Source organism: Cercospora kikuchii (genome assembly GCF_019650295.1).
Source record: "Cercospora kikuchii DNA, contig_00006, whole genome shotgun sequence".
Taxonomy (NCBI): domain Eukaryota; kingdom Fungi; phylum Ascomycota; class Dothideomycetes; order Mycosphaerellales; family Mycosphaerellaceae; genus Cercospora; species Cercospora kikuchii.
The window spans coordinates 1011997-1035798 of NW_025408587.1; the positions used below are offsets into that span (position 1 = coordinate 1011997).

General features: G+C 53.0%; 6 protein-coding genes across 8 annotated transcripts; 3 read left to right on the forward strand and 3 right to left on the reverse strand.

The window, feature by feature from the left end:
- Positions 1-983: 983 nt before the first annotated feature.
- On the forward strand, positions 984-2684 carry CKM354_000932200 (uncharacterized protein; the record flags this gene model as incomplete). The annotated part of the gene is made up of 2 exons (XM_044804736.1): positions 984-1491; positions 1555-2684. The coding sequence occupies 2 exons, from the start codon at positions 984-986 to the stop codon at positions 2682-2684; spliced, it is 1638 nt and encodes a 545-aa protein (XP_044660671.1).
- A 467-nt stretch (positions 2685-3151) lies between these two features.
- Positions 3152-4798, reverse strand: CKM354_000932300 (uncharacterized protein; the record flags this gene model as incomplete). The annotated part of the gene is made up of 2 exons (XM_044804737.1): positions 3152-3981; positions 4039-4798. The coding sequence occupies 2 exons, from the start codon at positions 4796-4798 to the stop codon at positions 3152-3154; spliced, it is 1590 nt and encodes a 529-aa protein (XP_044660672.1).
- A 1458-nt stretch (positions 4799-6256) lies between these two features.
- CKM354_000932400 (uncharacterized protein) lies at positions 6257-14361 on the reverse strand (the record flags this gene model as incomplete). 2 transcript variants are annotated; one of them, XM_044804738.1, is made up of 11 exons in its annotated part: positions 6257-6808; positions 6858-7102; positions 7155-8087; positions 8141-8448; positions 8504-10796; positions 10847-11016; positions 11077-11540; positions 11597-13372; positions 13424-13766; positions 13825-14132; positions 14182-14361. In XM_044804738.1, the coding sequence occupies 11 exons, from the start codon at positions 14359-14361 to the stop codon at positions 6257-6259; spliced, it is 7572 nt and encodes a 2523-aa protein (XP_044660673.1). The 2 variants fall into 2 exon arrangements, with proteins under 2 accessions (XP_044660673.1, XP_044660674.1); XM_044804739.1 differs by having other exon boundaries at positions 10847-11540.
- A 2877-nt stretch (positions 14362-17238) lies between these two features.
- Positions 17239-18962, forward strand: CKM354_000932500 (uncharacterized protein; the record flags this gene model as incomplete). 2 transcript variants are annotated; one of them, XM_044804740.1, is made up of 3 exons in its annotated part: positions 17239-17456; positions 17528-17708; positions 17757-18962. In XM_044804740.1, the coding sequence occupies 3 exons, from the start codon at positions 17239-17241 to the stop codon at positions 18960-18962; spliced, it is 1605 nt and encodes a 534-aa protein (XP_044660675.1). The 2 variants fall into 2 exon arrangements, with proteins under 2 accessions (XP_044660675.1, XP_044660676.1); XM_044804741.1 differs by lacking the exons at positions 17239-17456; positions 17528-17708 and having other exon boundaries at positions 17988-18962.
- Positions 18963-19844: 882 nt separating this feature from the next.
- CKM354_000932600 (uncharacterized protein) lies at positions 19845-20762 on the reverse strand (the record flags this gene model as incomplete). Its single annotated transcript, XM_044804742.1, has 1 exon — positions 19845-20762. One exon carries the CDS (start codon positions 20760-20762, stop codon positions 19845-19847), a length of 918 nt encoding a protein of 305 aa, XP_044660677.1.
- Positions 20763-22544: 1782 nt separating this feature from the next.
- Positions 22545-23592, forward strand: CKM354_000932700 (uncharacterized protein; the record flags this gene model as incomplete). Its single annotated transcript, XM_044804743.1, has 2 exons — positions 22545-23483; positions 23533-23592. 2 exons carry the CDS (start codon positions 22545-22547, stop codon positions 23590-23592), a joined length of 999 nt encoding a protein of 332 aa, XP_044660678.1.
- Positions 23593-23802: the final 210 nt, after the last annotated feature.

Consider the following 23802-nt stretch of genomic DNA (forward strand, 5'->3'; position numbering starts at 1 on the left):
ATTTTGTTCTAGCCAGCAACACTTCGCTCTGCAGCATTACCGGCCTCAAAAGCATGGGACGTAAATCGGAATAGCGTATGCTCAACCAGCGGGTAGCGGATCCTCATCTGTCTCGCTGTACCAAGTGCGAGGTACCGGCGTATTAGCTACTGCGTCATGGACACACGGCCGGCGACGCTTCTCAAACAGATCATCACTTTTGCCCTTGAATCTTCTGCCTCCACAACTTCATCCAATTGCAGGCCTCGTGCTGAAGGTACTCGCCGTTGCATCTGAACGTCGAACGCAACAGGAAGGTCAAGATGGAAATTCAACGGCCGATCCAGTCGGTCAAATTCTTGCGCGAACACTGTCCACGACTTTGTTTCATGCGAAGTTGATAATTCAACGCTCTTTGCACAGCATGCCTCTGAAACAGCTTTCCGACTGAGTCCTTTCCAAACCCCGTGGCCCTGGCCGGCTGCCATCGCATGCCACGAAGAGCGGTGGCATGCTATCAACGACCACACTGAGCCGGCAGTGTATTCCATCTTCAGTTTTCTTGGAGTACCGATAATTCGCGAGCTTTAGCGAGTCGGCATACGTGGAAGCGAAGGTGGCTTGAGGAGGAAAAGGGGGAAGTTGTTCAGTAGGCGATTGGCCTGATTGTCCCTCAAGACCACTGTCGGGTGTCCGTGATTTTGTAATCGACAGACTGGCCGTGGAGGAGGTGTCGGTCCTGGAAGCAACGGCAAGTCCAGTGAGGAAGTTGACGTTAATACAACAGAATATACCACCGGAACCTTGATCGTTCGTCAGCATATCTACCTGTGTGCTTTGGAGACTCATCACCTCCTGACACCGACATGGGCCATGGCTGCTGCTGAGACATAACTCCATTTGCTTCATAAGGTCTTTCTCTGCCCCACGCGCATCAAGGCGGAAGTGCCTCAGATTATGCATATTTGCTCGCCAAATTTGACCTCAGTATCGCCAGAATCAACATGCCGACCGAAGTCTCAACCTTCCGGCAGATCGTCGAACAGACTCTTCAGGATGTCCTTGACGACTTCGGCATCAAACTCCCAAGCCAGGATCAGCATTTTGGTGTCGATTTTCCCCACCCTATTCCACCTCCTGAAGAGACAAACTCGGAGAAGCTCAATTTATCTCTCGTTGGCGCAATCCCCGCTTGCGCCAATGCCATTGTCGCAGCTGCTATCTTCCAGGGGCGCGGCGGGGGAGCCCAACGAGTGGAAATTGACCTCAGGAGAGGCCATAATTACATCGACCCAGACATCGGGATGACACCGTCCCTCAACGGCCAGGAGATTCCGCTGGACGTTGTGTTCGGGAATTCTTTCTTGAAGAACATCTACGAGACCAAAGACCACAAGTATGCTGTGCTTAGTGCCGTGTACGTAGACCTTGTCTATCAGTGGACCGCCTTTTTGGGCTGCTCCGTTGCGCAGAGCGACGTCGCAGAAGCCGTCAAATCCTGGAATGCTGCTCGTAAGCCTTGAATAATCATGCTACCTTCCAGGGGAAGTAAAACTTCTTTTCTAACCTCACCAGATTTGGTAGAAGCGGCTGCCGCGGCTGGATTGCCCATGGCTATCTGTCAAACCGAAGAGACCTGGAAACTCCATGCACAGGGAGTAGAACTTGGCAAGAAGCCGTGGGCACCAGTTGAGAAGGTGCCTTCTGTCCTTGCAGAGAATGCGTCCATCCCGCTTGCACTTCCACCGCACACGGCTCGACCCCTCTCGGGGCTCCGAGTCCTGTGCCTCACGCACGCAATCGCAGGCCCTTCCGCAGGTCGCACGCTGGCTGAACACGGAGCCTCGGTTCTGCAAATCATGTTCGCGCATGGATTCGAACATCTGTTTGTGTATTCTTACGCAAGCCTCGGGTTATCAACAGCTCGCCTCAATCTACACAAGGAAGCCCATCGTGCAAGACTACAAGCGCTGGTAAAAGATGCCCATGTCTGGATCGACAGCTACAGACCTGATGCTACCGCAAAGTTCGGCTTCAGCAACTCAGATCTGCACCATATCAATGCTAGCCTGATCATATGCCGAGTAACATGCTACGGAACCAGTGGATCGTGGAAAGCCAAGCCTGGGTTCGACATGCAAGGTTCTTCGTCCAGCAGAATGATGGCCCTCATAGGACAGGGTGTGGGCGACGGCCGGCCTCAGTGGCCACCAGGTATGGTAATCAACGACTACACGACCGGCTATGCAGCTGCCTCGGCGATCCAGAGCATCATCCTCAAGCGAGTGCAAGGCGAAGTCGGAGCCCAACATGGCTGGCTCGTAACCCCGAGCTTGACTGGTACTGCCATGGCAATCTTGAAGTACTTCAAGACATCTCGCTTCAGCCCACCAGCCGATCAAGAGGGCTCTCATGCTTTGCCGCCCGAAACGCCCGAAGGAACGACGAATCTCGGATATTTGGAAACTTTGGCTCCGCTACCGAAGCTTAGTGTTACTCCCATCTCTTATGAGCTCGAACTGTTGGGTCCCATGGGTTCAGCGCTGTCTCGATTCCCTGGGTATGATACCGAGTACGATTCGGAAGCTGCAATACCCATGAAGAAGGAAGATGTCGCAGAACAAGTTGGAGCTCCAAAGGTCCGGCGTTTAGAAGAGCTGAGAAGGTTGGGAAAGGCCTACAAAGAAAGCAAGAAGTGGACCTAATGCGAAATATGGGGAATTTTCACCGTGACGCAATGCAAGACTTTCCGTCTTCTGTCATTATCTCTTCCTCGTAGTATTGAACGAGAGAATCTCCGCGGCGTAAGCGGAGTGAGTGGTCATAGTAGTTGTAGACTCGAGAGCAGCCTGTGGTGTGCAGATCGTCCCGCCTTGGCTACTGCTTATAGCACACTCCATAATTGAGACGCTCAGCCAACACTACCTCTCGTAGCTTATTGACTGCAAACCACTTCTTCAATTGGTTACCCATGGTCTACAGGCATCCGAAATTGACGACACTGCACTTTGGGCTGTCAATGTACCGACAAATAAGGCCGAAAAGGTTGAACATCCAGTACCCATTGAAAGAAAAGTTTTTTTGCGATGAACATAGCAAGAAGGGAGAGATGATAGACTGTCTAGTACCGCCCATCACAGCGTCACTGCAATGTTGCATTTCTTTGCACCGTTCAGTTGGCCGCAGGCGAGTTGTGTCCGGCGGTGCTAACCTCTCCAGGTAGAAGTCCTGTAGAATTGCTGCCAACGCTGCCGTGTCCGAACGGTTCGCGGACGCGGCCAAGGTCGTAAGGCTTTGCCAAAACGCCAAGGACGGCAACGTACCATCTCGATCTTTTGGCAACTCGCCTCCCGTTGACAAATACATGGCCGTGTATCTCTACCTGCACGTCTGCCGTCACTGGTTCGGTGTCCAGCTTGAGCTTCAAAATGCTGCGAATGGCTTTGTTGGCGTCCTCAGTATTGTTTACGATGACATGAATAATTGGTTCTTGCTCCGCCACTGTTCGGACCATCCAGCCCGCGATAGCGCGGCCAAAAACACCCGCGCTGAGTACAAGCGTGAGAGCCATAACCGCCATGGGTAATGACACTAATGTAACGGAAGCGAATAAAGCCGTACCAGTAATAAAAACTGCAATACTGACAGACTTGCTGATGAGACGCCAGAAAGATCCAGAAGACTTAGCATTTCCAGTGACAGAGACCATAACGAGTACAGAGTTCCGAGGTATAGTGTGCTCCATTGAATCGTGGAACGTCACTTTGGCCGCAGGCATAGTGTGCAGTTGTGTCAAGGCCAATCCAACATTCTCATGTTCAGTTACAGTCCTTTTGAGTGCAAGCTCAAGATCTTCCGAGCCGCGGCGCTGCTGGAGATTGTTCGTGAATATTGACTCTCCCCCGCTAAGTGAGATGTTGTACGGAACCCTGGACACGTAAAGCTTGTGCTGTTCGATAAAGGGGAGCTGTACAAAGTTCTCCGTTATCGCGGTGACGGTGACTAGGTGCTCGCGATCAGCTGACAGAACCTTCATACTGGATAGATGTGGTTGCTCACCCATGAAATACCATAGATGCATCCACCAACGGCTCGTACACCACCAAGGAATGATGCCACATTGCTCCAGAACAGTCACCGCTGCTTGCGAGCCTATGAACAGCAGTATCATCCCCAGAAGGCCCAAAGACAGAAATCCGTTGCTGGGTCGCATACGCTTCGCACAAGCAATACGCGTGCTGACCTTCTCCTCAAGCTGATCCAGTTTTTGTTGGATCGAGATGTCAGAGTCGCCGGTAATCATGCGGAAGCTGACGATACTTCCGATTGCGATGTTACGCTTCTTCATAGCGTGCTCGTAATCTTCGATCCGTACTGGCATAATAGCACCGCCGAATGAGAGTGCCATTGCAAGTATTCCTCCGAACGGAAGAATCGTAAGGAGCGTCCAGACCTCGTTCGTGGGTGCGCCGAGAAGCGCGCCAATAGTGGGAAGTAGCGCAAGTACGCCTGCTGAGCCGCTGTACTCTGCTCTACGTAGCTCGTTCAAGTTACTCAGAGCAGCCAGCAAAGTTTGATAGCAAATAGGGCTCCGCCCTTCGGCTCGTATACAGATACCACGATCCATCCAATGCGTCATTTTGAAGCGAGCCTGGGAGTTTCCGACAAATGTGTCGGCGTCGGTGACACATTGCAACGCTTGAGTCTCGTTCTGTGAAGAATCCTGAGCGTAGACGACTACGAGAATGGTCCAGAAGACGAACAAGCCGAGTGGGCGGAAGATTTGAGGCAACGCCTTGGCAACCTGGGTGAGTGGCATGGCGATCGATAGGTCGCCGACAAGTTGGAGCAGGAATCGAGCGGGAGTGGGCAGTGGATGGAAGTCTTTCAAAAGGCTCCTCTCAGCCTTGCGGCATACCCTGCATGGAGACTATGAGGCCGTCCGACAAGACTTGTGGAGATGAGGTGAAGGCATACGCACGTCCAGCTTGTCCTTCCCATGCGTGTTCGCGGGAGCTTTGCAACACGCCATCGTCCTGGGAGTGAAACGTAGGCGCGATGCAACAGCGCTCCAGGCCTTCGACTACAATCACAGCCCGTATACTCGGCTTTGTTCGATCAGCTAGTCGGTACTGCTTCTATGCGGTGGTGTTACAGCGTAGACTGGGAGAATTGCTGAAAAATGTCATGTATTCTGTTCTAGATGAGCAGAGTGATGCGGACTCTGCCTCAGAGCTAAGGCGTGTCGTTGAACAACCAACTTCGGCCCGTAGTTCTAGCGAGGTCACGTTATCCGTGACCGCGTTGTGTCAGTAGAAACTCTTACCTCAAATCGTGTTTCATGCCTGCAAACACTTATGGGCGCGTCTCACACGGCTTGTCAAGAGCAGGCAAAGAATTCGAAAGGCCACACAAGCATGGCAATGTGAACAAGGCTGAACGCGCACAAGGCTGAGTGCCTCAGGCATCCATCACGCCAAATTTGAGTTCCAGCCAAGCACATTCGAAATTTCCCATGTTATTTTCTGCTTCGCACTGCATGACCTTTTGTTCAGCTCTGCAATGATCGATGTCTGCAACCTCAGCGTACTGCGGCAATATTGACGCACATTGTCACTAGCTTCACAACTGACGTCACACTGGCACCACAGCCGCATAGTGGCGTTCCGAATAATCACTTTTCAAGCGGCGTACATTCTTTCTGAGGAGTCCGACTTCGAGTCCTTCGATATCAGAGAAAAGTGATAAGAGAAGGTCAGCCGTACGCGCACGACTGGCTGGCTTGACACGGGTTGTTGCTTATGTCACTTTACTATCAGAACTGAGGCTTCGAACCTCTCTTGGCCGAGTGCTGTAACGGCAGATCTGCCGATAATTCCAGTATCCGTTCGATGGTCTCACTCGAGAATGGAAGGTAGTGGCTCTGGGCGGCTCCCTTCGCATGCCACAATGAGCCGTGGCGTGCATTATGCGATAGTGGCGGTCTTGCTATCTCTAGCTAAGTATCCAAGATGCCCTTCTTTGGCTCCCATTCTTCGGCACCAGAGGCACAACTGTCTTCTATCATTCCCGTTGAATACGGGAGGGCGTGATATATGGAAGGGTTCGCTACGGTTCATAGTGTTAAAGTCTTCCGCGCGAAGAAATAGAATGCTGGATGTCTCTCCCAATGTGCACCAGCGCTCTCATCTCTGCCCTCGTAGAGCTCTCCACAACTCTCTAGCCACCACAGTAGATCGCCTCCGCGTGTGGTTCAATATAGCTGGACCTACTGCCCCTATGCACTGGACGCTGAGAACCTTGGCAAGCGCTCTGCTATCTTCCTGCTCAGTTCGTGAATGGCGACAGTGCTAGTCAGCTCAAATATGCTAATGTCACTGTGAAGTTGTGAAGATATCCAGTTGCGTAACTCCACGGCGATCAGGCTATCGACACCATACGAGCTGATGGGCAAAGCCGTGTCGATGTCCGTCTCCAATAGCGAAATGATGCTCGCGATTTTGCCCACAAGCAGTTTCTGCACTACAACACTTGCCTCGTCGAGAGTGTCGCATGACGCCAGCAAAGCGCAGCTGTCTTCCAGTCCAGCTCCAGTGTCGGTTTCTTGCTTTTGCAGACGATCTGTGCCAAAGCGCTTCAAGAAAGCGAAAGGCGCCAGCATCCGGAGGAAAGGCAAATCGGCATGCGGAGACTCTTTCTGCATCTCTTGCAGTCGGCCGCCGCTTCCAGTACCGCTAAGGATTTGTTCACTCGTCGGCTCGTCACTGTCAGACATTCCCGCCATGGCGCAGCCGAGCATGTGGAAGAACTGCTCCTTGGGCATCGGGGGCTATCTTCCTGTTAGCCTAGCAGTGAGTTCTTTCCGCAAGTGAGCTTACCATCCGAGACGCTCCCACCGCAATACTCTTGTTTTCTGCCACGAAACCTATTCCTTCGATGGCTCCGAGATTGAGGCTCACTGCCGGCAGACCTTTTGATCGACGGTAATATGCAAGCTGGTCTTGATATGTGTTTCCTGCCGCATAGTTCGCCTGCAATATCGCACCTATGATGCCGGCCAGCGACGATAGCATTACAAAAAAGTCAAGATCCTTGGGAAGGAGCTCGTGCAGGTTCCAGCTACCTGTAGAAAATCAATTAGTCTGCGTTGACAGTGGAAAAAGTTCCATGCATACCTTGTATTTTAGGCCTCGTAGCCTTGACCCATTGCTCAAACGCCATTTTGTGAAACACGGTATCCTGGAGCACCATGGCGCCCTGGATCACGCCACGAATGGGTGGCATTGTCGAGGCGATATCTTCCAGTACCGCAGTAAGCTCATCTTTTTCAGCAACATCGCACGCATATGTCTTCGCGCTAACCCCGGCGGCGACCAAGCGGTTGATGAGGTCACTAGCTTCTTTCCCAGCTTTGCCTGAGCGGGAAATGAAGGCAAGATGACGTGCTCCATGTTGAACCATATATTCTGCTTGTGCTCGGCCCAGCCCTCCAAGACCACCGACCAGCAGATATGTTGCTTCTGAATCCAGAGTCCAAGTGAAGGGTGTCTGCAGCTTGACAGGTGCTACTGACTCAGTCGTGAAACGCAGTACAAGTTTTCCTAGATGGGTCCCTCGCTGCATATCCCGAAACGCTCTCTCCGCATTGGCGAAGTCATAAACGGTAATTGGCCGAATGAGGCCAATCGTATCCTGCTTCAACAAAGAGAATACTCGATCCATGAGTCTGCGGATATCTTCCGGTTGATCCATCATGGGTTCGAGGTTCACTGCTGCAAAGGTAGCATTTCGAAGGAAAGGACTCATGTCGAGTTTGCTGTTGCCCAGGATGTCTCTTTTGCCGACTTCGATAAAGCGTCCGTATGACGATAGACAAAACCAGGACCGTCGCAAAGCCTCTCCTGCAAGCGAGTTCACCACGATGTCGACACCCTTTCCGTTCGTGGTACGCATGATTCCCTTCTCAAAAGTCAAGTCGCGTGAACTGAAGACTTGTTCGGCAGCCACACCCATTGCCACAACCGCTTCCTTCTTCGTATGGGTGCTCACCGTGCAGAATATGTTCGCACCGAGTGACTTGGCCACCTGGATTAGAGCTTGGCCTAGACCTGTAGAACAAAATCAGCCGTTGACCTTCTAAAGATGAGGAGACTCGACGCACCCCCAGCCGCTGCGTGGATGAGGACACTCTCCCCCCTCTGCAAATGTGCCACTTCCACAAGGCATCGATACGCCGTACAATATGCAACAGGGATCGAGGCGAGTTCTTCGTCTGTCAAATGCGCCGGAGCACGGTGGACAGACGATGCGCTCACTCGAACTTCGGTCTGCATCGACCCTTGGCTCATCCACACGACTCGATCGCCAGTGGCCACATGTTCAACCTTGGCTCCTGTGCGACACACGATCCCGACAGCCTCATGACCAAAAGCGGCCCGGTGAATCTCACCTATGGCGATTAAGACGTCGCTTGGAAGACTTAGCTGCCCGCTCATTACGTATTACCAAGCAATGAATGACTTACAGGAAGTTCAGCCCACACGCGGTGACCTTGATCTCGACTTGTTCGTCCCCCAAAGTCTTTGGTACTTCCAAATCCACGAAGTGAAGAGTCTCCAGAAGTCCTGGTTTTCCGAGTACCAAGCGCAAAGGTTTTCTGACGTTGGAAAGTTTCTTAGGCACGGCTTTCACCTCCCTGCCAGTGGCCCTGGCCAAGCTTGATATCAGATTAGTGTCTGGAAGATAGCGCGGGATACAGAGAGTACCCTGACGCTGTGAAGTTTCTATTTCTTCAACACCATTGCCCTTTGTCCAACAGCTTGCAAGCCGGGACAAGATCATTTGGCTCAGAGCGGCGGCACTTTGAGCTGATGGGTCTTCGATGTGCACCTCCATGAACCTCCGTGTGGCGTCCTCCATCTTCAGGCACCTCATGAGCCCGGAGATGATGCGGAAGCTGGGGTGATTATGTCCATCGGCATCTTCTGACTTGGCCAGCCAGAGCAGCTCCTTGGCATGTGCAAATATTGTCTGCAGCTTCAGAAATTGAGTGGCATCCATGTTGTCCAGAAGAGGCGTCTCCATTTCTAGGAGCGAGATGCAAGTTTTCTCCTCGAGGTAAGCAGGGCTGACATGGTCCAAAGCTTTGGTGATCGCGGTCACGCCAGATTTTGCAATGCATTGCTCCAGATTCGAGGCGAGATGCTTGATGCTGTTCGAATTCTCTGTAGGAGTAATGATCAAGATGTCCTTCGAGATTGTATCTGTTTCCAAATTCGTCTTTTGACTCACGATCATGGACATTCGATGCATATTCTCTTGATCGCCATCATGCACCATGGCCCTGGCCCTGGTGAACCCCGTCTCTTCGAGCTGCTCGGCCCATTCTTTCGGTAGCAACAAGGGCCCATTGTGTCGGCCATCCTCGGCAAGCCACCACCCAGGGAGGATCCCAAACACGAAGGTGCCGAGATCGTGTGCGCCCGTGATCTCACCCAGTACTAGATGGCCTCCGGGCTTCAACATGCGGTGGCAATGGCGAAGCGATTGCCGAATATCCTTAGTTGCATGGATCACGTTAACAGCCACCACGACATCGTACGATTCGCTCTCGAATCCTTGCCCCACGGGATCATTTTCGATATCAAGCACCTTGTAGTCGATATAAGACTGCCAGTCGCTCAGCACTCGTCTGGCGCTGTCGAACCATCCTGCAGAGAAATCAGTAAACGTCCACTTGGCTAATCGAGGGGAAACATCGTCCGCCTGGCTCAGGGTCTGCAGTATTGGCAATGTTGTCGATGCTGTGCCGGCGCCAACCTCGAGGACGTGCAAGTCCGGCTTCTTGTGGGCGATCAGATCAAACAGTCGCTGAAAAGCTGTTTCAATGCGAGTCATTCCATATGCCTCCCTGTAAAATCTGGTGAAGTGTTTGCTAGCCGTCATGGCTTCGATGGGGGTAGTCTTTTGCCGTAAAACGTCGTCTAAGGAATTAAGCACATGGTGCATAAGGGGTCCGTCGGAGGGATACTTGGCGGAAAACTCTTGAACGAGTTCTGAGATGTTGCTCAATTGATCTGAAGCACTCCCGGCGTTATGTGTTGTGTTGATCCCAGCATCGAGATGGTCAAGCGTCTGAGGATAGCGGGTGCGCATCCACTGCAAGTATTTTTGCAAATGCATGGGAAGACCGTTCGTGGGAAAACCTGAAAACTTTGTGGCGGCGATCTCGCACATCTTTCCGAGAATGTGACCAGCATCCCTCAGAAATGGCTCCATGTCGACGGCCGACTGTCCATGGTTGAGTGCCAACAAGAACTGTTTGAGCTCACACGGGCCCAGCAGTTCAAAATCTGGCTTCCACATGATACGGGAATAGCTATCAGCAATCTTCGCACCAAGTCCGTCAGATGACGTGATGGGCAACTCGATGCCACGACACTGAAGGCCCTTGAGGATAACGTAGGGCAGGTTGTTGAACGCACCGTCACCGGCCATGAGATCACATGTCAAGCTGTTCTGGCCATCGAACGAGCTCGTGCATGTTCCATGGACACGAGTATCGATACCCTGCGGAAAGCCGCTCGAAAAGTCCAAGGAATCGATGCTAAGGGGAACCCAGGTCTGCTTCGGAATCGCAGATGCATTTCTGACGGCGACAAAAATCGGCTGCATGAGTGCATCGAGCATCGCCGGATGGATCAGATAAGAGCTCTGAACCCCCTTGGGCATAGCGGAAGGGAAGTCGAGGCCCTTGACCTCAAAACAAGCCGTAGACATATTGTGATGCACTTCGTTGACTCCTTGAAAGGTCGGGCCTGTTCTACGTTAGACGAGCATTCGTTGCATTTGTAGGTTCTGTCCTTACCATAGCAAACGTCAATACTGTCACAGTACTCGTAATGAGTCTTACCAGATACTGTTTCTGTGCAGCCAGCGTGGTTTTGCCGATACAGCCTTCGATATGCCATGACTTCTTCCCCAGCCTCTGTGCCGCCGTCAACTTCGGTGATCACATCTTTGCGAGTAACCCGTATACTGCCACAGCCATGTTCCACAAAGATGTCATTCGTGACGGAATACAAGGAGAAGTCGTACCAGGGTTCGCGCAGCGTCTTTGCTTGCGCTTTCCTCTTTGTGAAATGCAAGGACGTCTCGACTCCATTGTCCCCCTTCGGAATGACGAGGGATTCCAACATGGTGATGTCCCGCAGTTCATAGCTCGATACGGTTGCAACCGTGCCCCATTCCTCCTCGAGCTGGCGCATGGCTTCGATCGCTGAACAAATCACGCCGGTGAAGGGAAACAAAATCTGACCCTGGATCTGGTGATCGCTCAGCCACGGCAACTCTGGCACGCGTAAACGATTAACCCATACGGGTTCCTGGGGATTAAAAGCTTCCGATCGTGATCCAAATAGGTCGTGTCGTGCGAACGTGGGAAAGCGGCGGTTTCGCGACATTCGCGTCTCATGCCAATAAGCCGTTGAATGGTTCCACTGATAAGAGGGCAAATCGGTGAGAACCGCTTCGTCAGGAGCTGAATTCGGTCTTTCGTTGAGCTGGAGAGGTCAGCATTGCAAGGGCTGCGTAGACGTGTAACGAACGTCGAACATACCTTCTTCAAGTCAATGGAGACACCACGTGCCCAAAGAGAAGCCGCGGCGCCCATGGCTGTAGTGTTTGCGTCCACTTGACGGGATAGTGCACTGCAGTAGAACGTATCATCACATTCATCACGGGTGCGGCGGAACTCGTTGAAGGGGGCGGCCAACCCGCCGTGTGGACCAATCTCTACCATGATGTCGGGTACAGATTCTACGCTGCTGTCCATAAGAATGTTTAGCGCAGACACCAGGTCGACGGTCGAGCACAGATTTGCGACCCAATAGTCTGCGTTGAGCTGCGAGTGTGGAATCCGACGACCGTACACCGTTGAGTAGAAGGGGACAGCGGCATGGTCGTTGCTGTCGGTGTTCGGTGTAATGCATGCAATGCGGCCGTGATACTCGTCACGAAAGGGGAACAGCTGTGGACTGTGATACGCAATTTCCACGCGCAGCATTCGGCAAAAGATGCTTTCGCTCTGCAATAAGGCCCTCAGTGTGTCCAAGCAACCCTTATGCCCGGCAACCGTCACGCTCTCAGGACTGTTAATACAAGCCAACGTAATTTTGTCGTCCAGGTATCGTTGTATGTGACCACTGGACAATCCCACGGCCATCATCGAGCGACCCGGACTTTGCTCTTGAGCCGCCTGAGAGATGATGCCCCGGTGAAGCGCAACTGTGAGGCAGTCACGTCGACCCAAAGCACCAGCTGCATACGCTGCGGCAATCTCGCCGGATGAATGTCCGACGACCGCAACGGGTGATAATCCCCAGTACAGGAACAAGTCGACCAGAGCCATTTGCAGCACGGCACACAGAGGTTGCGAAAACTCGGCCGCATGTATCCGTGACCCCAACTTCGGTGCTAAGAGCTCGACCTCTGCATCCCATTTAGCCCCTAGCTCTCGTAGACATGTTGCCGATGCACGGATGGACTGTGCGAAGATGGGATGGAGCATTAGCTCACGACCCATTCCCGGCCACTGTGCTCCTTGTCCTGTGAACAGGAGCGCGACTCGGGCTTTCAATGCTTTCGTAGGGACAATGCGGCTCTCAGCCCAGCCAGTCAACAGCTCGTTAATGTTCCGAGCCAAGACAGCATGTCGCCATCGGAAGATGGATCGTCGTTGGTTGAGTGTATACATCAGATCAGGCAAGAAAGACTCGCGGTGATTGGACGTACCGAGCCTTTCAACGTAGTCATGATGAGCCTTGCACTGGCGCGCTACACCGCCTTGCACCGGCGAAGACAGCACAAAAACGTACGGTAACCCTTTAGACTCCAGATGCGGTGTCTCCACGATGCCACGCGAGTCCGTTGCAGCTTCGAGTACGATGTGAACGTTCGTTCCGCCAAAACCGAAACTATTCACGGAACAACGCCTCACTGCACTGGAGCTGGGCCATGGTAAGGGAGTTGTTGGGATGGCAACTCGGCCCTGTGCGATCTCAGGTGCCAGAGTTGGGTTGGGCGTTTCGAAGTTGCGATTCGGAGGAATCACACCTACCTCCATGGCCAGGATACATTTGACAATACCAGCGACTCCCGCCGCGGCTTCCAAATGACCGATTTGTGTCTTTACTGAGCCACAATAGAGTGTCGAGGGCCGCTGTCCCGCCAGAGCGCCCAAGACAGCTTGCATCTCAGCCGGATCGCCAGCTTTAGTGCCTGTTCCATGCATCTCCACGTATTGCGTATCATTCGGGTCCAATGCAGCAAGTGCGTACGTGCTACTAATCAAACGCTGTTGAGCATGAGAACTTGGGAGGGCAATACCCGCTGTCTGGCTCCTTTGTTAGAACACCGGGAGAGAATTTGATCTAAGACGACCTACCCTGCCATCTGAGTTCATGCCAGTGGCTTTGATCACAGCTCGAATGGGATCACCGTCTCGAATAGCATCGTCCAGGTGCTTGAGCACCAAGACAGAGACACCCTCGCCTCGTGCATAGCCGTTCGCACGCGCGTCAAAAGCGAAGCAGTGGCTTTCGGGACTGAGAAACCCCAGAGCACTGAATGCACTTAGATCGTCCGGATCAAAAGCCAGGTTCGAAGCCCCAACCAGTGCACAACGAGTCGTGCTGGAACTGGACTTGATGCCTTCGCATGCAAGATGCAAAGCTGCGGCAGAGCTGGAGCAAGCTGTATCGAGTGTGACCGAAGGGCCTCGAATGTTGCTGAAAGCATTTGGCATCAACACCATGACTGAATACTCGAACAAGAGAAGAGACGTACAGAAACCAGCTGATGCGATTGGCCAGCATTGAGGACGCACACCCGACAATGGTGTATCGAGGAGTATCAAGAGGGTCTCGACCGATGACGCCCTTGTAGTTCGACGCAACTGTCCCCATGTAGCAGCCCATATTTGTGTCAGCGATGGATTCTATAGATATACCCGCGTTCTCGAGGCTCTCATATGCGAGCTCGAGCAGCAAACGCTGCTGAGGGTCAACTGCTCGCGCTTCGGCCGCTGAAAGGCCAAAAAACGGAGCATCCCACTTGGCAATGTCGTCCTTGAGGAAGTAGCCCCCGTTGCAGATCTGTACGAGCATGTCAGACATGTCCAGCACTGTATCAGTCGCAACGTACTATGCTGCCTCTGCGACCTTGAAATGGGTGATGAAATGCGTCCGCATTGTATCGAGAGCCGGGAACTTTGGTCCATGCATCGCCACCTTCCATAAGCATGTCCAAATAGCCGCTGGGAGTGGTCGCCTTGCCTGGAAACCGACAGGCTACGCCAATGATTGCAACGTTCGCTCCAGACATGACTGTCGTTAAACAATGTTGAGACAGGAACACTGTATACGAGCAGAGCTCTAAATTGCGGTGCACATACTATTAGTTCTACGACGTGAGCCAAGCTCTCGACACTCTGTCTCCTATGCTTATAGCATAAGTTATGACTAGTCCGCAAAGAGATGTCGCAGCCCGGGAGCTCGACTAGTAATGCGTTAGCAGAATTCAATCCTGCGACGGCCTGATTTGGCCTAGATGATCGACACGTTGCATGCTGCAACCTAGCGCTACCACCAGACCAGAAAATAACTCTTCCGGTTGAACGACTCCTGCGAGTGTCGGCAACTTTGGCTCGCATCGTCGTCCAAAGGTCTTCCCCACTTCCTGAAAGAAATTTCCATCTCAATGTCGTTTCCTGCTTTTTGATCGCTGTTCTTCCCCGCTGAGGCATTTTGCTTTCCGACTCGATACCTTTCTCGTTTCATCCAATTCCAGACAGACCCTTAGTTAGCGCAAATGGGATCCCTGACATTCACACCGCTTCACAAGACCTTTGGCGCCGAGTGCAGCGGCGTCGACTTCCAACAGCCGCTATGTGAGCGGACAGTGACGGCGATCCGCGATGGCATGGCAAAGTACGGTGTCCTGGTATTCCGTCGCACTGGACTCGATGATGACGGGCACGAGCGATTCGCGCTGCGTTTTGGTGATCCAGACCTGTCGGCCGTGGCGGTAACGAGACGTGCGGGTCGACTGGCAAACAGCAAGATCCTGGTGGACGTCAGCAATGTCGGGCCCAACGGCCGAGTAATGCCAGTAGAGAGCACCATGGCAAAAGTGTCGCGAGGCAACAATCTGTTCCACGTCGACTGCTCGTACAATCCCCGCCGAGCCGGCTATTCCATTTTACGCGCTGACCAACTACCACCGCCCGGCCATGGTGGAAGCACGCAATTCGCAGATACACGCACGGCGTATGACGAGTTGCACGATGAGTTCAAAGACCACATAAAGGATTTTGTCGTTTGTCACTCGATCATGCATAGCCGCAGGGTCGGTGCGCCTGACATCGCTCTGTTCCGCTGGCTGAGAATCCGGGATTTCCCACACCGCTACCACCGGCTCGTTCAACAGCATGAGCCTAGTGGACGGATGAATCTCTATATTGCGAGCCATGTCCATCACATAGAAGGCATGAGCGAAGAGAACAGCCGGCCAATCATCCAAGAGTTGCTGCGACATGCTTCACGAGAGGAGCATGTTCTCACGGTGGAGTGGGAATCGAAAGGAGATCTCGTGATATGGGCAAGCCCTTCTAGCCGCGTGTTTCAACGTGATCGTGCTAACCGTCGTACAACAGGACAACACCTGCGTCATGCATCGTGCTGGCGGTGGCTCCTTTGAGGGAAGATACGTTCGTGATCTGAGAAGAGCGACCGTGTATGATAGCTCTGCAGATGCGTATGGTCTGCCTCGACCTCAGGCGTGGGGCATCAAATGGACTTTTTGGTTCTTTATGCTCTTGCATTCGGCGGACAAGTTTTGGCGCAGTCTAGCGACGTGGGGTACATCTAACAGGACGTGAACACTGCATTCCAATAGCGCATGACGTATGTGGGTACGCTCAGAGTCGAAATGCCGTGGGGTGCATATGAGAGAACGAGCGTCGGGCAGCAACAGTGGGAGACTGTAGTGCTCTTGTGCGTCACGGCTGTTTCTTCTTCGATCTCCGGTACAACGTCTCCAACATGCGGATCCTTTGCCTTCATGGAACTGCCATGAACGGTAGCATGTGTCGAGACCAGGCGTCCAATCTTACAAGTATCTTGCCATCCCATTATGTGTATGATTGGATGGACGGACGGCACCATGTCGACCCGCCAAGAATGATGACCGAGGTCTCTTCCGGGCCTTACTTGTCATATCTCGACAGTATGACTCCTAGTGCGGTCGCGGAGGCTCTACGGAGGCTAGACACGTTCATAGAAGAGCATGGCCCCTATGATGGCATCCTAGGATTCTCCGAGGCAAGTTGCACGATCCGTGTCTTGCAGCCTGGACAATATTGCAGTCTGACGTTGATCAGGGAGCATCATTGGCTGCATCGCTGTTACTCAAAGAGCAGATGGGACCGCATAAAGACACTCCGTCCTTTCGGTTTGCCATTTTCATCGCAGGCCTCCTTCCCTTGAGCTGGACAACCATGGTTGGTCACGCCATCGACGCGCTCCATGATCGACTGCCTCCAATCAAATCGCCGGACACAAACACAATGATATCTTATGATCGTTTGCAACTGGTCGGACTACGATCGCATTCGAGAGACCGGGGTTGGCCACCGGACAACGCGATCTCGACTGCAGGCAGCACAAGTAGCGGGGTTGAAGCACGTTGTATTCATCCGGATGTCTTCTCTGAAAGGCTGGATATGCCGACATTACATATCTGGGGCCGGCAAGACGAGCTTCGCGCATACTCTGACCTGTTGTCGCAAATTTGCGAAGAGGATTCAGCCGAGATCTACCAACATCAGGGCAGCCATGATATGCCTCGAAAGTGGGACGATGTCGAACTGATCGCTGCGCTTGTCCAAAGCACGGTGACGCGCAGCGAATACGCGAGATAACAGCCCCCGACAGAAACGGCGAGCCCATGACCAAGAACTCGATCGAGCGTTTGGCACTGCAGAAGGCTAGCATTTAGGTTCGCGCTAGTTTTATAGCTATGCTACTACTGCAACATGCGTTGGGACAGCACAATATGCAAATGACAAGCGCGATGCACACGCGGGGCAGCTTGAGCTCAATTTGAACATCTCTAGCCATTGTAATAACTCTGTTGACAGCGCTCTCATATTCTACTAGCAAGTTGGAGGTTCTTCACCTCCAGGGAAAGCCAAGCTGCGCTATGTCACTTCCTACGACACCGCAACCCGCTTCAGGGTCGGAGCCCACGGATACCCAACATACATGGCGGTTCTGGATCGTGTTTCCAGTGCTGTGGCTGACAGCCCTGATGGTGTCTCTGGAAGCGACTGTAGTCTCCACCGCATTGCCCGTGATCAATGCAGAGCTGGGAACTGGCGACGACTTCATTTGGGTGCTCAATGTCTTCTTTCTGACAAAGTGAGTCGTGTGTTCAAACTTGGCAGAAGTCTTGATCTCGTCTGTTGCTCACCGACATCTCTGTGCCCCAGTGCCGCCTTCCAGCCCTTTCTTGGACAGCTTGCTAATGCCGTCGGTCGACGATACGTCATGATGGCTTCCATAATCTTGTTTCTCTTGGGCAGTGCGGTTGCAGGATCCTCTGCCTCCAGTAAACAGCTCATAGCTGGCCGGGCGATACAAGGAGCAGGTAGCGGCGGAGTAACCATGCTGGTAAGATAACATAGATGCCTGTTAGTCTTGTTCATTTCTAAAGGACAGTCACAGCTTGATCTGATTGTCTCGGATCTTGTGCCCGTTCGGTCACGCCCAGGTTATATCGCGGCCACATTTGTCGCCGTGAACATTGGGACTGCACTCGGACCTTTCCTCGGCGGAGTCATCGTGGAGAGAATTTCCTGGCGTTGGATTTTTTACATCAATCTTCCGGTCGCAGGCATCGCGCTTGTCGCGGTCACATTTTGTCTTGACATAGGCTTCAATCGCGAACTGATGCGTGAGCGCATCTTGTCCATCGATTACGTGGGGAACTGTATGTTGATTGCGTCTACGACTTCGGTCCTTTTCGCCATCTCTTATGGCGACATACGGTATTCTTGGAGTAGCTGGCACGCTATTCTACCCCTAGTGATCGGACTCTCTGGGTTCGGGCTATTTTCAGTGTATGAAGCGTTCGTGCCAAGACTACCGATTGCGCCTCGTCGATTCTTCAGCCGGCGCACCTCCGCTGCAGGGTACCTCATCACCTTTTTCTGGAGCATCCTATCGTTCTGGAGGATCTATTTTCTCTCGGTCTATTTCCAGGCTGTACAGTTGTCCAGTCCAAGCCGGGCCGGAGTCCAGGTTCTTCCTTCGGTCATCATGCTGATCCCGGCCGTAGTGGTTGGCGCTTGGGTTACGAAGAAGACAGGCAAATATCGCACCGTCCACTTTGTCTCGTTGGCCGGACTACTCCTCGGGCATGGACTGTACATCCTCTTGTCACCGTCCTCGACGGCAGTGGAATGGATTCTTTTTCAGCTCGTCATAGGATTGTTTGGCAACATGTTGATTCCCGCCATACTGCCCGCCATTCAGGCTGGGCTGGAAGAGACAGATGCTGCGGCTGCGACTGCATTCTGGGGCTTCGTTCGAAGTTTTGGAATCATATGGGGAATCACTATTCCGGCTGCTGTCCTCAACGCCCGCTTCGACTCACTCGCGTATCACATCTCCGATCCCACCCTACGTGCCAGTCTCACTGGTGGGAAGGCTTATGAGAAAGCCAGTGCGTCTTTCATCAAGGCAATCCCAGGCTCAGCCCGGGATGAGTTGGTAGGTGTCTATGCCGGTGCCTTGACAAGAGTTTGGGAGGTTGCGATGATATTCCCGAGTCTAGCACTTATATTTGTCTTCCTAGAACGCAAGATCGACATGCGGACGACTATCAATAGTGAGTTTGGCCTGAAAGAGGTGGAAAAAGGGTAGTACAAATTGGCTTACTTAGGCGGGTGGCCTGTACACCAAGGATAAGGGATGTATAAACGTACGATGTAGCCGCTCAAGTCAATTGAACACCGCAGAACGACTTCTATGCAAGGCGTGTCTATCTGTCACTTTCTGCTTCGCGCTTCCTGGCCTTTCCTCAGCTCTGCAATGATCGAGGGCTGCAACATATGCCTACTGAGGCAAAGCATTGCCGATCATTGTCACCAGCTTCCCTGCTCACGTGCTACTGGCTTAGAAGCGCGCGCGCGGACTGCGAGACTCGTAGTGGCGATGTGAAGTATCACTTTTTAAGTGGCGTAAGTTGTGAGGAATCTCTGACGTCGAGTCTATCGAGATCAGAACCGAGACTTCGACTGAATCCAGGCGGAGTGCTGCAACGGCAGATCTGCTGATGCCCGCCGAGATGGCCAGTACCCGGTCGATGGTCTCAGAGACTATTACGTTCTTGTCTACCGCTCGCATGCAAAGTTTGTGGAATGAGGTGGCGTGCTGACATCGAGATTGTGACAGTGCGGAAGAGGTGCCAATGTAGTTGCTCCTCGTACGGGCCACCCCCTACAGCATGACAGTCCACGAATTAGCTCCCTGGCAAGTCAGGCGCAGCCATCTGTCAACGTGTGTCGGACCCCTAGGGTGGAGAAGCAGCTCTTGTCTTCTTTGCGCCACGCGAGAATGAAGCGCAACTCAGACCACGAATGACAGCTCTCGGCTGACACATGTTGATCACAAGGCATGCCTCGCACGACATGCATCGAATTTCTGGATATAGCTGCGGCTGTCGTAGACCTGGAAGGTCAAAGAAGCCTGCCGACAGGAGATCCCGAAAGAGAAAATTCCTGTAGGAGCGATGGCGTAGAAAGGTCAACCGAGGTCTGGGCCATGACCTGCAGTTTCCAATTCTTGCAAAGGCCAAGCCAGTGCGTCTTGCCAGTAACTGCCCAGGTGTCCTGCAATGGCGTGAATCACGGAACTGCCGGCATCGCAAAAAGCCCAGAAGTTCCAACAACGGTGAAACAATATGCCATAGTAAGCGAGGATTACCAACGCCTCCGGTCGGTACTTGCGCAGTACGTCAACGAAGTCAGCTTCAATCTTGACAGAAAATGCCGAGACAGCCTGTAAGTAGTCGTCCTCGTCCAAGTTGTTGCATATGTCAAAGGCGGACTGTAGAAGATCGATTGCTTTGCGACATGCCTCTTTGCTGACTTCTCCAAGGTCAGATTCATCCATCAGACCTTGCAAGGAAGCGCATTCGGCCCCTGGAGAAGCGATATTGTCACGGGCATCGAGAACAGGCTTCACGAAGGGCTCGATGTCGGGATCCCGAAGATGTTCTTCTGTTGGGGTATGCACGGCTGTCATGCCGCGATTGAGATTGAAGCAGTCGACCAAAGGATCGATGAAGGAATGAAAGTCGGAGCGGTGGTGGGCGAGAGTGTCGGCAAGAACGTGTCTACCTAGAATACCAGCAAAGAGGTAGCGAGGGAGAGTTGACGATGGCTCACGATTGTGTGTCCTGTCTCTGGCTTGGGCAAAAGAGGCCAAAGCCCTTGTTTGAAGTTCGGTGGCTATGTATCCGAGACACGATGTCGATGCGGGATAGCAATGCGCCAGGTGGAAGGCTGTGAAAGCCAGTACCTCGTCCATGAGATAGGGTGCGTCGGCAGCGCGTTGGACGGCGATGGCAACGACACGCCGACCTGGAGCAGAGAAGCCAGGCACCGCATCGGCGTGGTGGAGCAAGACCAGATGTTCTGATGTGTAGACTGATTGGGCCATACCATCCAACGGCATGCCGAGGCCGGGAAGGTGATCGCCGTGCGAAAATGGGGAGGCCGAAGACGGATCTAAGTGAGCATCGTCGTTCCCATCACCATCGACCTGGCCGCGAGTTCGAAATCGCGCTACAGAGCCGGACAGGCTTGGGGGTGACAGGTCCCCCTGACGTGTCGAGTGCCTCCGCTGGCCACCACCGCCGCCGCCAACTCCCTTCGACGACGGATACGCGCAGCTGCGCTCTGCCTTCTCGCAATTCACACAAGCTGGTCGTCGCTCATCGCAGCGCATATGGCGGCGCTTGCACTCTGTGCAGCCATTTCGAGATTTCTTGTGAGAGCGACGCGTGTTTCTGGTCGGCGTGCTTGGATGTCTGCAGCCACGTGAAATATTTAACCTTGTTGATCTGGCCATTCCGGTCTTGTGGCCACGTACTTTCTTCCTTCTTATTCGGCCATGGTGATTGATGGCACAATTGTCGATGCTGTAGGCAACGACAGGACCATGCAGGAGCTGAGGATGCTCAGCCTCAGAACCGAACTTCGCCCGCGGCGTTTTCTCGGAAACCTTAAGTTAAACTTGACGATGCTTGAGAATCCTCATCAGCAGCTGGTATTGCTCCTAACCCAACAAGGCACTTGAAACTATTGTATGATCAAAACTATTGTATGATCACGTTCAAAGGACACTTCAGACCGGATCACTGACACAGGACGCGTTGTCAACTGGAGGATGTGCACAACTTCGCGCATCCTGCAGAACGCAGCAAATGGAGGCCAGCTATGCAACGATACTCATTGGACCTGTACCGTGGCGGACTATGTGTCAATAACATCTGACGTTACACATGGCATCTGTCGACGCTGATATAGATTGAATACAAAGCTACAGGATCTTCTCCGCCTTTCATAATCTTCACCATCTTCAAGAACAGCTACACCATTCTGGACTGTCTGAATGAGCTTTCCTTCAGGAGTCAGGATGATAGGAGCCCAATTATCGTTAATCGTACCTCCAGCTCCGGCTCTTTTCTTCCACGCCACTTTGCCAGTCCTCCGGTCAATAGCTACAAAGTACCAGACGTACTCGCCCTTCGCAGCCAGCTCAAGATTATGGGTGTAAGTGTGAAGCAGGGCAGTCTTGGTGGAAAGTACGGGCATTGTTTTCCATGTCTCATCGACGGTCCAAGCAACCGGGCAGGAACGATCAGTCGAATTTATGTTGACGCCAGTCAAACCTTTCGCCATGCCGGTCATATTATTCTATGCTCCATTGAGCGTGAAGTTCGCATCACTGGCTCGGGCTATGGCGGGCGCGTTGTACTCATGCTACTGAAAGTGAGGACCTTGGCATGTGAATGAAGTGATGTGTTTCATGTTCATTCTCAGTGGTCATCGCCGCCTCTTCTTCTTGCTTCTAACTCCCTTCCACCACCACCATCGCTACCACCACCTACCACCGCCGCCCGGTCTCCACAGTCTGAACGCTGCTGACATCCGCAAAGCGCCAAATTGCGATTTCGCCATTCAGCCCCTCGCGCTTCGAAAATCGATCGGCATTGCTCCAGAGCACAGAAGAGCAGAATCGCGAGCGAGCGATCCGACAGCCTCTACCGCTAACGACTCTGCGACCGCCTCTGCAACCGCGCAAGAGCGATTTTACAAGCATTACTCACGACCTCCGTTCGCATTGACAATCGCACAAGAGCGAAAACGCACACGGACGATCTCCAACGCGATTCATTACTATAAAACGCGATCCGCGACATCAATTGCGGAGCCCGTGATGACCGAGCAGCTCGTTAAGCAAATCGCTGATCGCGACTTCACGTTGATCAGCCCCACCATCAAGGTTTTTGCGCACACGGCCGGTAACGATGTGCCCCTGATGCTTGTGGGACAGATGATGAAGGAATGGGTGCCGGATGATGCGATGAACAATTGGGGAGTTTACGGATGGCCCAGCGGCGGCCAAGGCAAGAAGTTCCAATGCCAATGGTTGTGGCAAACGGCCGATGGCGTGTTTCTCGGTGCGGAAGCAGAGACTAGCAAGATCGAATTCGTTGCTGATCATTTCAAACCGCTGACATTCACTACGCCCGCTGCTCAGGCAGCGTTTGGCAACAAGGCTGGTGAGACGGCGCGTCGCGAGTGGATGACGGCCGCTTGGGAGCATGTGACTGGACGCGCTCCGCCACCTCAAGGCGTCAGTTCCATAAAAGAGACGAAGCGTGTTCTCGAAGCCCCGCACAAGACAACAATCAATGCGGCCAAAGCGCGAGGTCGCGGCAAGAACAAGCGCAAGGAAGTTCCAACGACGCCTCCGCGGGACAGCAGTTCCAACCTGGGCACACCGACACATGTGAAGGAGAAGAAGCGTAAGACCGCGGTCAGCGACTCTGCCACTTCCAGAGGGGAAGTTAACGCGCGGTACGAGTTGTGGAAGAAATACCGCGAGGGAACAGTTGAGAACATCGAAAGCGTCGACACGCAAAAGCAGGTTCGGCTTGCCGTCTACACGCTTGCGCCAGGTCGCGGATATCCAGAACTCGACATGATCTACGCAGCGTATCAACAGCGCATCAACGGCGAAGCGAAGACCACGGACTCCACTCAGATCTGGCGCGATTGGGAGGAGAAGAAGAACAACACTGGACGCAATGTCGAAATTGCCTATCGGCCCTTCAGACGTCTGCCGCCTACCACGCCTATCGTGACGTTGGAGGTCGCTAAAGCAGAGATGACTCGCTGGGCTGAAGCAGGCTATCCGAAAGGCGACCGCGACACTGCGCTTTGGCGCGAAAGCAGCAAGCTGTTCCGCGCAGACTGGCTGAAACGCAATATGTGATGGTGGGGATCTCGAGAGCGACGGTTTGGGAGATTGTGACATTTGGAGACTCGTGCTTTGCGATAATGGGGCATCTAAGCAGAAACGCGATCACGAGATTGCATTACAAGATCCAGCATTTACGAGTACGAGAGAAGAGCAATGAGCTGGAATGCTATAGAGCGTAGCATAGCATGAGCTGTGTGTCTACCAAGTG